The 14,522-nt window shown below is 40.8% G+C and overlaps 1 protein-coding gene across 1 annotated transcript in view; it reads right to left on the reverse strand.

Annotated features, from left to right (window-relative positions):
* Positions 1-341: 341 nt before the first annotated feature.
* Positions 342-14,522, reverse strand: part of LOC110501865 (parathyroid hormone 2 receptor-like) — a 66,723-nt gene continuing 52,542 nt past the window's right edge. The window contains exons 10-13 of the mRNA XM_036959077.1: positions 10,561-10,655; positions 8,807-8,945; positions 4,619-4,660; positions 342-939 (exon numbers count right to left, since the gene is read on the reverse strand). Of these exons, the coding sequence (XP_036814972.1) occupies positions 541-939; positions 4,619-4,660; positions 8,807-8,945; positions 10,561-10,655 (675 nt within the window). The 3' untranslated portion in view covers positions 342-540. The remainder of the gene's footprint in view (positions 940-4,618; positions 4,661-8,806; positions 8,946-10,560; positions 10,656-14,522) is intronic.

A 14,522-nucleotide genomic window follows, 5' to 3' on the forward strand; every position in this document is an offset into this window, starting at 1 on the left:
TATAGACTTTGTTTTCTTATTTTTCTACTGTATTATTGACTGTATGTTTTGTTCATTCCATGTGTAACTCTGTGTTGTTGTACGTGTCGAACTGCTATGCTTTATCTTGGCCAGGTCGCAGGTGCAAATGAGAACTTGTTCTCAACTAGCCTACCTGGTTAAATAAAGGTGAAAAAAAGAAAAAATTATTTATAGACAAAGCAATACTTTTTTTTCAATCAATTTCAATCAATTGGCTACAAAAGGGCAGTCTGTGAGTATGTACAAAGATGAGACGTATCTTTTCTTATTTGTCCGTTTTTTATGTGGTTTGTGTGTGTGTGTGTGTGTGTGTGTGTGTGTGTGTGTGTGTGTGTGTGTGTGTGTGTGTGTGTGTGTGTGTGTGTCTTTACATGTATATATCTACCTGTGCCAATAATCTGTATGAATTTACATGTGGTCCCATGTCTAGGGGCCAGTAGTCTTTGGTCTCTATCCCAAAGGCCTGTTGTTTTTCCCAGCTCAGTCACATTCAGAAAAACCTCCCGTCTCTCCCCATGTCTACAACGTCTCCTCATCATCATCTGCGGTCGTACTATTATTGAGGACAGGCATCGTCTCCTTCAGAGAGATGTCATCCACCTGCTTGGCACTGTTCTCCTCTGGTTCCTCAGGGATGGAGGGGTGGACGCTGTCTGGGTCTGAGTTACTGATGACGTAGCCAGGCAGGGTGGTGTGGGTGGACAGCGTCGGGGGTCCGTTGCTACGATAGACACGGCTGGAGAAGAGGGTGGTTGAGCGGATGGCGGGGCCACCCCCAGCCAGCTGAGACTGGCTGCTGGAGCTGTTGTTGAGCCCGGTGAGCACTGAGCCGTAGCGGTAACGTCCACACACTACCGGAACCTTCCAGTCCAACGCAAGGTTCCAACGAGTCCATGTATTTTTTATCTCCGTTTGGACCTTTGGGGGAGATGAGGAGAGGCGGAGAGGAGATTGTTGGGGAAGGAAGAGGGTTGAGGTGGGGTGGATACGGGAGGAAGAGCGTTTAGGTGGGGTAGTTGGGGGAAGAAGAGGGTCAGGTGGTTGGGTGAGGATGATGGTGAGAAAGAGAGAAAAGAGGAAGAGGGTGAATCTTAGCCCTGGTTTTTCTTATGTCAAAAGAACAGACATCTAAGGGGAAGCTCTAAACCTGAAGTGTCTTGCGCTGAAGGAAAGACCATTTATACTGTATACTGAGAATACAGAATACTGACTGACTGCTGTTACAACGGGAACAAATGTAGAGGGGGCAGATACGCATGTGAACAACAGGCACAAACTTTTTCCGAAGTTGCCCGGAATGCCACGTGTGTCCACTTACAGTGCTTTCGGAAATTATTCAAACCCCTTCCCCTTTTCCACATTTTGTTACGTTACAGACTTATTTTAAAATGTATGAAATAGATTTTCTCCCTCATCAATCTACACACAATACCCATAAAGACAAAAAATAAAAATACCTTATTTACTGTACATAAGTATTCAGACCCTTTGCTAAGAGACTCGAAATGGAGCTCAGGTGGATCCTGTTTCCATTGATCATCCTTAAGATGTTTCCAGGACTTGATTGGAGTCCACCTGTGGTAAATTCAATGGGTTGGACATGATTTGGAAAGGCACACACCTGCCTATATAAGGTCCCAAAGGTGAACGTGCATGTCAGAGAAAAAAAACAAGCCATGAGGTCAAAGGAATTGTCCGTAGAGCTCCAAAACCGGGTAGTGTCGAGGGAAGAGGAAACAAAAACATTTCTGCAGCATTGATGGTCCCCACAAGAACAAAGTGGCCTCCAACGTTCTGGAATGGAAGATGTTTGGAACCACCAAGAATGTCTGACAGAGCTCCAAAGTTCCTCTATGGAGATGGGAGAACCTTCCAGAAGGACTATGCCAAGCGTCACGTCTGGAGGAAACCTGGCACCATTCCTACGGTGAAGCATGGTGGTGGCAGCATCATGCTGTGGGGATGTTTTTCAGCGGCAATGACTGGGAGACTAGTTAGGATCACACTGGGGCAAAGGTTCACCTTTAAACAGGACAACAACCCTAAGCACACAGCCAAGACAACGCAGGAGTGGTTTCAGGACAAGTCTCTGAATGTCGTTGAGTGGCCCAGCCAGAGCCCGGACTTGAACCCGATCTAACATTTCTGGAGAGACCTGAAAATAGCTGTGCAGCGATGCTCCCCATCCAACCTGACAGAGCTTGAGAGGATCTGCAGAGAAGAATGGGAGGAACTCCTCAAATACAGGTGTGCCAAGCTTGTAGCGTCATAGCCAAGAAGTCTCAAGGCTGTAATCGCTGCCAAAGGTGTTTCAAAAAAGTACTGAGTAAAGAGTCTGAATATTTATGTAAATGTGATATTTCAGTATTTGTTATTTTACACATTTTGTCATTATAGGGTATTATGTGTAGATTGATAAGGGGGGAAAGAAACAATTTAATAAGTTTTAGAATAAGGTTGTAATGTAACAAAATGTGGAAAAAGTCAAGGCGTCTGAAGACTTTCCGAATGCACCATATATCAGTACACTTGTAACAGCCTAAACATTACGAAACGCGCTGTTGAGTTTTGGCCACATGACATAAAAATGTGACCATTCACACAACAATCCTTAAATGTCACAAAAAATGAGGTAGTGTTTTTTGTCTTACAATAACGTTATTCTCTGCTAATATAATATAATATTATTTATTTTATGTTGAACACTTTCAATATGTGATCTTGCAGACATTGATTCAGCTTTGATCTACCTTTATTTAAAAGAGTACCATTTGCCAGAGTAGCCTGTTCTCTACTAGCAGAGCAGAAGCTTCGGGACCTTTAGCTATCGGGAAGAGAGGTCCAGAAAAGTAACTGTGAAATCCAATTAACTTCAAAGATCTTCATTGTAAAGGGTTTAAACACTGTTTACCATGCTTGTTCAATGAACCACAAACAATTAAAGAAAATGCACCTGTGGAACGGTCGTTAAGACACTAACAGCTTACAGACGGTAGGCAATTAAGGTCACAGTTATGAAAACTTAGGACACTAAAGAGGCCTTTCTACTGACTCTGAAAAACACCAAAAGAAAGATGCCCAGGGTCCCTGCTCATCTGTGTGAACGTGCCTTAGGCATGCTGCAAGGAGGCATGAGGACTGCAGATGTGGCCAGGGCAATAAATTGCAATGTCCGTAATGTGAGACGCCTAAGACAGCGCTACAGGGAGACAGGATAGACAGCTGATCGTCCTCGCAGTGGCAGACCACGTGTAACAACACCTGCACAGGATCGGTACATCCGAACATCACACCTGCGGGACAAGTACAGGATGGCAACAACAACTGCCCGAGTTACACCAGGAACTCACAATCCTTCCATCAGTGCTCAGACTGTCCGCAATAGGCTGAGAGAGGCTGGACTGAGGGCTTGTAGGCCTGTTGTAAGGCAGGTCCTCACCAGACATCACCGGCAACAACGTTGCCTATGGGCACGGACTTACTGTCGCTGGACCAGACAGGACTGGCAAAAAAGTGCTTTTCTCTGACGAGTCACGGTTTTGTCTCACCAGGGGTGATGGTTGGATTCGCGTTTATCGTTGAAGGAATGAGCTTTACACCGAGGCCTGTACTCTGGTGCGGGATTGATTTGGAGGTGGAGGGTCCGTCATGGTCTGGGGCGGTGTGTCACAGCATCATTGGACTGAGCTTGTTGTCATTGCAGGCAATCTCAACGCTGTGCGTTACAGAGAAGACATCCTCCTCCCTCATGTGGTACCCTTCCGGCAGGCTCATCCTGACATGACCCTCCAGCATGACAAAGCCACCAGCCATACTGCTCGTTCTGTGCGTGATTTCCCACAAGACAGGAAGGTCAGTGTTCTGCCATGGCCAGCGAAGAGCCCGGATCTCAATCCCATTGAGCACGTCTGGGACCTGTTGGATCGGAGGGTGAGGGCTAGGGCCATTCCCCCCAGAAATGTCCTGGAACTTGCAGGTGCCTTGGTGGAAGAGTGGGGTAACATCTCACAGCAAGAACTGGCAAATCTGATGCAGTCCATGAGGAGGAGATGCACTGCAGTACTTAATGCAGCTGGTGGCCACACCAGATACTGACTGTTACTTTTGACTGTTACTTTGTTACTGTGTAGCTGTTACTGTATATCATACTGTTACTGTATATCAGTATGTAACAACATAAACATTACAAAACTTAAATTTTATCAAATAACTCTCAAGTAGAAAATGAGCAATATAATTTTATGTTGGCCAAATTCGTCACTTTCCCATTGACCTTCATACAAAATGCTTTAGGCGCCGATGACGTGGACAACACCTCTCGCACCTCTCTGATTCTGAGGGTTAAATGCGGAAGACTCATTTCAGTTGAATGCATTCAGTTGTACAACTGACTAGGTCTCCCCCTTTCCCTTTCCCTTCATTTTCGAATAGACAGATTTTGGGGCAGATTTTGGGGCAGATTCAGCCCTCTTCTGAGCACTGATGGAGGGATTGTGCGTTCCTGGTGTAACTCGGTCAGTTGTTGTTGCCATCCTGCCTCTTCCTCTCTGGCTGAAGTTAGACAATTTATAGAGAGTGTAAAATCATCCACACTCACCTCTCCATTGCAGTAGCAGTAGATGATGGATACAAAGAAGCCCTGGAAGAGACAGAAGAGTTGAGAACCAGTGTAATAGAAAAGAGGAGTTTATTTTTGTGTTGCAGATGCTATTCAATTCCATTCATACTCTAAAGCAATGGAAGGTTGATAGCATTGCGAAAACTTTGTCAATCTGGTGACATATCCCAGGGGGAAAAGTACAGATCTTAATTTGATCACTCTTTTGTTGCTGAGAATGTTCCTGCACAGAAGGATATGCAAACTTGTGTATTACTGGTTTAAAAAGGCTTCTAAAGTTTGTAATTTCCACTTTAAAACATCAGACTTGATTTAGCCTAACAAAAATTGTATCAACCCCTACAAAAATGTCCAATAATTATAATCCACATAATAATTAACATTCTCTTTTGCTGCAGGATTATTTCCATTCTGTAGCAAACTGGGTCAAATTAAGATCTTACATCTGTACCCTTCTCTCCTTCATTCTCTGTCTCTATTCAACGTAGCACATATCTACTGATATGGCTTATGAATGTATGAGATGTTTTGATATAATTCATATTAATTTTTCAACCTTTATTCCTCAAATCATTATTACTCTATATGGAAAGGTCATGCATTGATTGGCATCACTTCTGCTATATCTTACAGACCATTATATCTGTTCTTCTCTCTTTCAGATATTCCCCTTTCCTCCACTCCTGCCTGTCTCTGTGCAAGCAGCAGCACCCTGTTGCGCTATGGAAAGGTTGCAGATCTACGGTGCTGGCTGGCTTTGACTCTTTGACTGAGCTAAATCAGGCATGTGACTAGCCTAGTAAGGTGATGTGAAGAGACATGGTGTGTTGTTCTCACTCTTTTATCGTATCACCTCCTTCAGCTGGTAAACAAAGATACACAATGAGTCAAACTGTCATATTATTCAGTGATGGTGACTCATATGTTCACTCAAAAAAGTGGAGATGTAAACTTTGTACATTAAACACATAGCTATAATGTTTGTATGAAAATTATCCCCACTATACACTGTGCTATATGAAGAATAACTCCTTGTAGGAATACAGCCAGGATGTACATGTAGAAACTGAATAATGCCTTGGGGGAATACTGCTATGATCTACATGTAGAAACGGAATAATGCCTTGGGGGAATATAGCTATGATCTACATGTAGAAACTGAATAATGCCTTGGAGGAATACAGCCAGGATGAACATGTAGAAACTGAATAATGCCTTGGGGGAATACTGCTATGATCTACATGTAGAAACGGAATAATGCCTTGGAGGAATACAGCCAGGATGAACATGTAGAAACTGAATAATGCCTTGGGGGAATACTGCTATGATCTACATGTAGAAACTGAATAATGCCTTGGGGGAATATAGCTATGATCTACATGTAGAAACTGAATAACTCCTTGGAGGAATACAGCCAGGATGAACATGTAGAAACTGAATAATGTCATGGGGTATTATGGCTATGACGTACGTGCAGAAACAGACAGAATATGAAGGAATTCATTTTGCTAACTGGAGACGAGGGGAGGCAAACACATTACAAAACGCATTTGAAACAAACGTGGAAACACAAACCATGAGGAAAGCTGTTATTCTCTGGGTAATTCCATAGGAAGACAACTAAACAACAAAGATGAAAGTTCTGTACATGACATCCACTATTGTAGTCAACACAGTGATACATTTTGCGTGGCTAGTCAAACTTCGTTGTAAGAAAAAAATCTTTGTTCTTTCTGTCAGAACAACTATTAAAGCGACAACAAAGATTCTAAGATACGATGAGCAGCTTATAAGAGGTTTCTGATAGGCCAGCTGTCAGTCAGAGTAGCTCTTTTGAACAACAGTTGGTTGTCTCTATAATTATCCCCTTAGATCATTCAATTCAAAATCAGCTAAATCTGATTGGAAGCTGAAATGTTATATTAGTAGAATGATCATAAATTGTTTCGTGATGAGCTACTAACGGGGTGTCCAACACACTATTACCCTGTCTGGCTCAGCTGTGATCAACTGACTTTAAACAAAAGGCTCTCATGACTGACTGACAGAGTGAACATGATCTGTCACAAGCCCTTGGTCCGGAGAAGGACCTTCCCTGTCTTTATTGGCCTCGGCTAGACTCGGTTAGACAGGGAGATGAAGGGAAAGTGCCAAGATGCAGGGAATCTTCCAACCTGCCTGAGGCTCTGACCTGTAGCAGACCCTGTCAAACCACACCAGTCTGAACTGTACAGAGTGAACGCTACAGAGCCAATTCTACAGAGCAAAGTAGCTTTCACTGCTTAACTCCTGTCCCAAAGTATTTTTTATTTGTAACTACTTTAAAGCTTTATTTTAAAACTGGATCCTACTTCATTTAGTTGAATACTGTTTTATCAGCTTTCAGAGACACTTTCAATTTTGAGGGTTGAGAGGGTTCTCATGTGGAATTTAAATTGTGTACTTCCCCTCCCCCCTAAAAATCCTCATTCAATTTAACGATTTGGCTTCAACGGGTGAGGAACATCTTTCAGAATATAGTGGCTTATTCTACCACATCAGTTAATTCATTAGGGGAAACAGCATAGAACACAGTTATAAAGGTAATGATGGGTTACATGCACTAACCTTGATTTTAATAACTATTATGAGCTAGGCCTACCGAACATAATTTAGCATATCTGATTCAGCTAGTTAAGGTCACGTTGAGCAGCTAATTAGTAGAATCAGGTGTGTTAAATTAGGGTTGGACTGAAAACCTACAGGATGGTAGATCTCCAGGAAGAGTGTTGGACTGAAAACCCACAGGAAGGTAGATCTCCAGGAAGAGGGTTGGGCAGCCCTGCTGTACATAGTCACTTTGCAAATGACCTCGACTAACCGGTACTGGTACCCCCTGTATAAAGCCTCCACATTGACTCTGTACTGGTACCCCCTGTATAAAGCCTCCACATTGACTCTGTACTGGTACCCCCTGTATATAGCCTCCACATTGACTCTGTACTGGTACCCCCTGTATAAAGCCTCGATATTGTTATGTACATTTATTGTGTTACTTTTTGATTGATTTGATTTATTAAAAAAATAAAATAATTAGTAAATATTTTCTTAACTTTATTTATTGAACTTCTTGTTGGTTAAGGGCTTGTAAGTAAGCATTTCACTGTTGTATTCAGTGCATGTGACAAATAAAATTTGATTTGATGTGAAAATAAATCAACAGTATAGTATGTGACTATGGGCTCCAAAAGAGAGTGGGACACATATGGTATTGGCACCACTATTACAACTGATTGTATGATTCAGAGCCCATTAAGAGCAGCCCTTCCCATTACCTGTGGGCCAGGGTCATTGGAAGTGTTGCCACTGGAGTGCACTTTAGCAGCCTCTCTGTAATTATTCCTAGTAGATTGCTCTCCTCTCTCCAGGGAGTAAGGGTCATCTATTGCTATCACCTCCTCAGTAGAAGGATCTCTAGTGGAAACTCCTGTTTTCTGGAAGCAAAATTTGGCTCATTTCCCAAATTTTCCTGCAGGTACTGTATCCAGGTCTAGACTGTGAGGGCCAGTTTGTGCTAAGGAGGAAGATGATAATGAGGAGGAAAATGATCATGTAGGAAGTACAGTAGCAATCAGTTGTATTGACCATCTCTCCCAAAGCTTATGTCAGAGTTTTGAATCGGCTAACAATGTCACTGGTCTGTGGCGATAGATAAAGGTAAGATTGATGAAGCAAATCGTAATTTCATTGCTTGTTTTTTTTTCATGGATGTTGGTGGGACTATGGCCACAAAGAGCCTAAATTCCCTCAGGTGAGAAATTATGTTTAGGGGATAAAGTTCAAGCAGTGTTGGAAAGTAAAGTTCTCCCTCAAGTTGCGAAGAAATGACTGCAGATGTAGCATCTTAATTGGATCACTCTTTTGTTGCTGAGAATGTAAAACTTGCAGTCTATTTTAGTTTTAAAAAGGCTTCTAAAGTTGGCAATTTCCACTTTGAAAATTCTAACTTGATTTGCCATAATGAAAAATGTATCAATCCCTACAAAAATGTAAATGTAATTATAATCCACATAATAATTCACATTTCCTGTTGATGCAGGACTATTTTCCTGCTATAGGAAACTGGCTCAAATGAAGGTTCTACATCTGTACCTAATTTTCAAAAAGATGGTATGAATAACCAGTTACCTGGAAGGAGTTGAAGAAGAGCTCGAAGTACATCCTGACCTCCCAGCTGAGGCCCTGGAAGGTGTGAGGCATCCCCACAAACACAATGTAGTGGACCCCAAACACCAGCACCAGCACCAGGGTGGACTTAGCCAACTTCCTGTGGGTACGGACACAAGCAACAGGTTGGAGAGGATCAGTTTGAGCAAAACAAGACAAGATGCTGAATCTTTATCTCATAATAGGTCGTTATTTGGGATGGAAGGTGATCAGTAATTCTGCGCAGTCAGACTTCAATGTAGTTGTTTTTGTCACACACAGAAAGGCTAAAGGTCACCCATCTTTACATCGCAGTGGATTCAGCCATGACATCGACACTCACCAACAACTTTCACATGTCACAGATGGCCATCAGTCATGTCAATTTGCTAAATTCTGCTTTCCTCGCCTGTGGTTCTTCCCCTCAGATCTGATCTGTATTGATGATCTATCTAAACAATCTCCCGATCCATCAGTGAAAATGCCAATAAACAACGAAACCTGCCGGTAATTATGAAGCATTTATAAATGGCCTACAGGCAGGCGTCAGATGGGAAAATGGTGTAAATGGTGTGTAAATGGCACACTTAGTTAAGATGGGAGCGTGCCTCCCTCATATCTGTCATCATCATTCATGCTACAGTCCAGTGAACACGACTGACGCCCACAGCAGGGTTGACCGTCTCCTGCAGGGTAATGATCTCCTGGTCTGTAAGGTGACTCAGATGCTGGTGTCTGTAAGGCGACTCAAACGCTGGTGTGTGTGTGTGTGTGTGTGTGTGTGTGTGTGTGTGTGTGTGTGTTGTATAACTGTTATTAAACCTAGCAGAGTGACGTGGGGCTTCGACCCTGGTGGAAACACTCTGGATCAGTCCCTGTTGGCACTCTACTCCCATTATAGTGCACTACTTTAGACCAGAGCCCTATGGGCCGTATTCAAGAGCAGTGCACTATACAGGGAACACTAGGCGTGAGATTTGAGACACATCCTCTGAATGAACCTCGGAATAACTCTCACCCCCCCCCCAACACGCAGCCCTATCATTACAGAGGCTTTCAACATCCACTATGGATGTTGTTCAGTAGCATCATGGGTAATTGCAGATAGAAAATAATACCAACTAATATGTGCTTTTGAGTATGTTTTATGGTGTTTCATCCCACTTTGAAACGATAACGAAGCACAGAGGAGATTTCAGACCGAGCATAAATTCTAAGCTAGTGGCAAGACATTTCACACCCAAGACAAGATGTACACCCATATCAAGTCACTGTTAAAAGGGAACATTAAAGGAAGTACTAAAGGTAAGAGCACAAGAGGCAGTCTGAATATAGTTGTGAATATAATTTGTCTATAACCTTCTGAAACGATGAGTGTTTTTTATATCAACAATGTTCAACTCTACAGGAGAAAAAAAGGTCAAATGCCTTACTACAGTTGACTTTCAGTGTGATCAATAGACATTCAAATAACTAGTGGGTCCTCACAGAAACTAGTGGGTCCTCACAGAAACTAGTGGGTCCTCACAGAAACTAGTGGGTACTCACAGAAACTAGTGGGTCCTCACAGAAACTAGTGGGTCCTCACAGAAACTAGTGGGTCCTCACAGAAACTAGTGGGTCCTCACAGAAACTAGTGGTTCCTCACAGAAACTAGTGGGTACTCACAGAAACTAGTGGGTCCTCACAGAAACTAGTGGGTCCTCACAGAAATCTTTTGCCATCTTTTTACCCACCTGTACTGTTTTCTTGTGTCGTATCTCCCTGCGTTGGTCTCCCTGATCTTTGTTGCCAGCACTCGCACAATGTTCACAAAAAGGATAAAATTCAGCTGAAAAGACAATTGGGAAAAAATTCGAATTAGCTGAACCAGAGATAATAGACATGTGATTGCAGAGAGTACAAGTCCTCTGCTTGAAATATATTCCCTCATTTCTCTAATCTCCTCACTTCTCTAATCTCCTCACTTCTCTAATCTCCTCACTTCTCTAATCTCCTCACTTCTCTAATCTCCTCACTTCTCTAATCTCCTCACTTCTCTAATCTCCTCACTTCTCTAATCTCCTCACTTCTCTAATCTCCTCACTTCTCTAATCTCCTCACTTCTCTAATCTCCTCACTTCTCTAATCTCCTCACTTCTCTAATCTCCTCACTTCTCTAATCTCCTCTCAATTCTATCTCAAAAGCCCATCTTCTTAGCACTTAATATCTCTTCACAATCCATTGAGAGATATCATGGGCTTGACTGTATGTTGATATATGATATAGAGTTGAGTAGGTTACTTTCTAAATGTAATCAGTTACAGTTACACGTCCAATATTGCAACCAGTAACTTGTCCAAAATTGCAACCAGTAACCTGTCCATAATTGTAATCAAAACTCAGTAATGTAATCTGATTACTTTCAGTTACTTTCCTCTTAAGAGGCATAAGAAGGGGACAAAAACGTTCCATAAAATTAATTTGCTGCGATGGAACAAACTTAAATGTGCACCTTATTTAAATGCTGAATTGAATGTCATTGAGAAAATAGAAAGGTTTCTTATTAACATATTTTCCTGCAAAAATCCTTTCTGAATTAAAAAGTAATCCAAGAAGTAATAAGCTAGTTTTACGAAGGTATCTGCATTCTGATTACAATATTTTTCACTGGTAACATAACTGATTACGGTTAAGAAAAAAAGTAATCCATTACATGTAATCAGTTACTCACGAACCCTGATGATAGACCATACAGTGCCTGGACGTGTGAAAACACAGGTTCTATCTACCATGGTCTATCAATGAATCAAGCAATTCAGTACAAGTATGAGTTATAGAACTCCAAATATAATATAATAAGAGACTACATACAGGCTTTGAAATGGGGCTCAAGGAGGATTACGAGTATTGAGAGGGCATTCGATTTCAAACTCGTCATTTTGCCTGACTCAAATACAGAATCAGGTCATTGTTCATGAAGAATGATCGAGTCTCTCTGAGGAACACCTCAGCGACGGGTGACAATGGTATGATGAAAAGTATTGATTTTGAGACGTGTGGCAATCAGTTGAATGCCTTTTGCCTCAGTATAATTAATTAATTAGAAAAATGCAAATGGGACGTTTACGTATTTAGGCTTTCATTCTGACAGAGGGCTCTTAGAATGGGGCTCCTAATGGAACTCAACATCCATTAAACCACCTGTCACTTTGTATGAGGAAACCATGACAACATGAATACAGAATACATTAAAACCATGACAATGAATACAGAAAAAAATTAAAACCATGACAATATGAATACAGAATACATTAAAACCATGACAATATGAATACAGAATACATTAAAACCATGACAATATGAATACAGAATACATTAAAACCATGACAATGAATACAGAAAAAAATTAAAACCATGACAATATGAATACAGAATACATTAAAACCATGACAATATGAATACAGAATACATTAAAACCATGACAATATGAATACAGAATACATTAAAACCATGACAGTGAATACAGAATACATTAAAACCATGACAACATGAATACAGAATACATTAAAACCATGACAATATGAATACAGAATACATTAAAACCATGACAATATGAATACAGAATACATTAAAACCATGACAGTGAATACAGAATACATTAAAACCATGACAATGAATACAGAATACATTAAAACCATGACAATATGAATACAGAATACATTAAAACCATGACAATATGAATACAGAATACATTAAAACCATGACAATGAATACAGAATACATTAAAACCATGACAACATGAATACAGAATACATTAAAACCATGACAATGAATACAGAATACATTAAAACCATGACAATATGAATACAGAATACATTAAAACCATGACAATATGAATACAGAATACATTAAAACCATGACAATGAATACAGAATACATTAAAACCATGACAATGAATACAGAATACATTAAAACCATGACAATATGAATACAGAATACATTAAAACCATGACAATATGCTGTCAACTGTTAATAGACGTAGCTGGTGAATTCGCTCTGGCTATCTACTCCGATTTCAGAGCACTCTCGTCTGACTGTGTCAGAGCGCAGAAGTAACTGACAAATTTACGAAAACGCTCAACACCCGTTGAATATGGCCGGTGGCAGTAAATGTTGGCAAAAAAGCGTAATTAAATTGTTGCCAGCAGCACAGTTGCAGTCACCAAATGCTCTGGATAACATAAAAATAGCCTAACCAGCTCTGCTAGGCTATGTAAAAAGGTCAGAGTGAGCTGTTCTCTCATTTGTGTCTGGAAGTAGCTAGCAAGCTAGCCACCGTTAGCCAGTTAGCTTGTGTGTTTGACTGCTTGTTGTTTGGACAGAACACTTGGATCAACCCTACTGGCTAGAGCGTCCAGTGTGTCGTCTGAATGCTCCGAGAGCGAAACACTGAATTTACAAACGGACAATCTGTCAAAGCTCTGAGTTTACGGGCGGGGCTATAGATTAAGAGGGTGTGAACGATGCTGAATGGGTGCAGACAAAGAAGAGCTCTCCAGTTCGTGTAACAAACATTCAAAGGCCATTTTCTCAAAAGTGAGTTTACAAGTTTATCAACTTTCAAAGCAGAATGACTTTCCCATTCTTCCTCAACTGTACTGTATGACATACAATTTTCTAGCTCCGAGTCTCTTCTTTTATCCAATGTAAAAAACACAATTCAAATGTTGCTACATATAACCGAATCGAGTCGGTTGGTCATATATGGTGAACCTATTTCTTTTTAAATATATACATTTTTTTTAAGGAAACATTGATCATCTAATAGTCACATCATAGTGTAAAAGCAGGGGAGCTGGCTCGACAGGGGAGCTGGCTCGACAGGGGAGCTGGCTCAACTCTTTTTGGCCGTTTGTTTGTGTTTTGTGCTGGTAAACTGAGTGGGTTGAGCGTAACATGTTATAGATCAACAGGCTATAAATGTCTTAACAATTGTCTCTTTTTTTTGCATTCAATTGTGCTCCTTGTTCCACAATAAGCTTCCATTCTCCTGTCACAAGCAGATTTATGACTGATTTAATATGAAATCATCCACCCTTTTATGGTCAACCCTGTTACGGTCAACCCAGCACTTAATAGGAACTTACTATAGTATTTGTTACTTAACTTCAAGGTGGGAAATGTGTTTATGAAGTTGGTAATGTGTTTATGAAGTTGGTAATGTGTTTATGAAGTTGGAAATGTGTTTATGAAGTTGGAAATGTGTTTATGAAGTTGGTAATGTGTTTATGAAGTTGGAAATGTGTTTATGAAGTTGGAAATGTGTTTATGAAGTTGGAAATGTGTTTATGAAGTTGGAAATGTGTTTATGAAGTTGGAAATGTGTTTATGAAGTTGAAAATGTGTTTATGAAGTTGGAAATGTGTTTATGAAGTTGGAAATGTGTTTATGAAGTTGAAAATGTGTTTATGAAGTTGGAAATGTGTTTATGAAGTTGGAAATGTGTTTATGAAGTTGGAAATGTGTTTATGAAGTTGGAAATGTGCTATTTATGACAGGATGTTAAAATGAGGTGAAATCAAGTTACACTTCTCAAAAGGAGCCGAATTGGTGGAACGACCCAAGATAAGTGTGCTTCCATATCAGTTGCTATCTCTCACATTTCCAGAGTTAACACACACACAAAGGCAGCTGGGGGCAGAGTTTAATTTTTAA

Source organism: Oncorhynchus mykiss, chromosome 22, assembly GCF_013265735.2.
Source record: "Oncorhynchus mykiss isolate Arlee chromosome 22, USDA_OmykA_1.1, whole genome shotgun sequence".
NCBI classification, from domain to species: domain Eukaryota; kingdom Metazoa; phylum Chordata; class Actinopteri; order Salmoniformes; family Salmonidae; genus Oncorhynchus; species Oncorhynchus mykiss.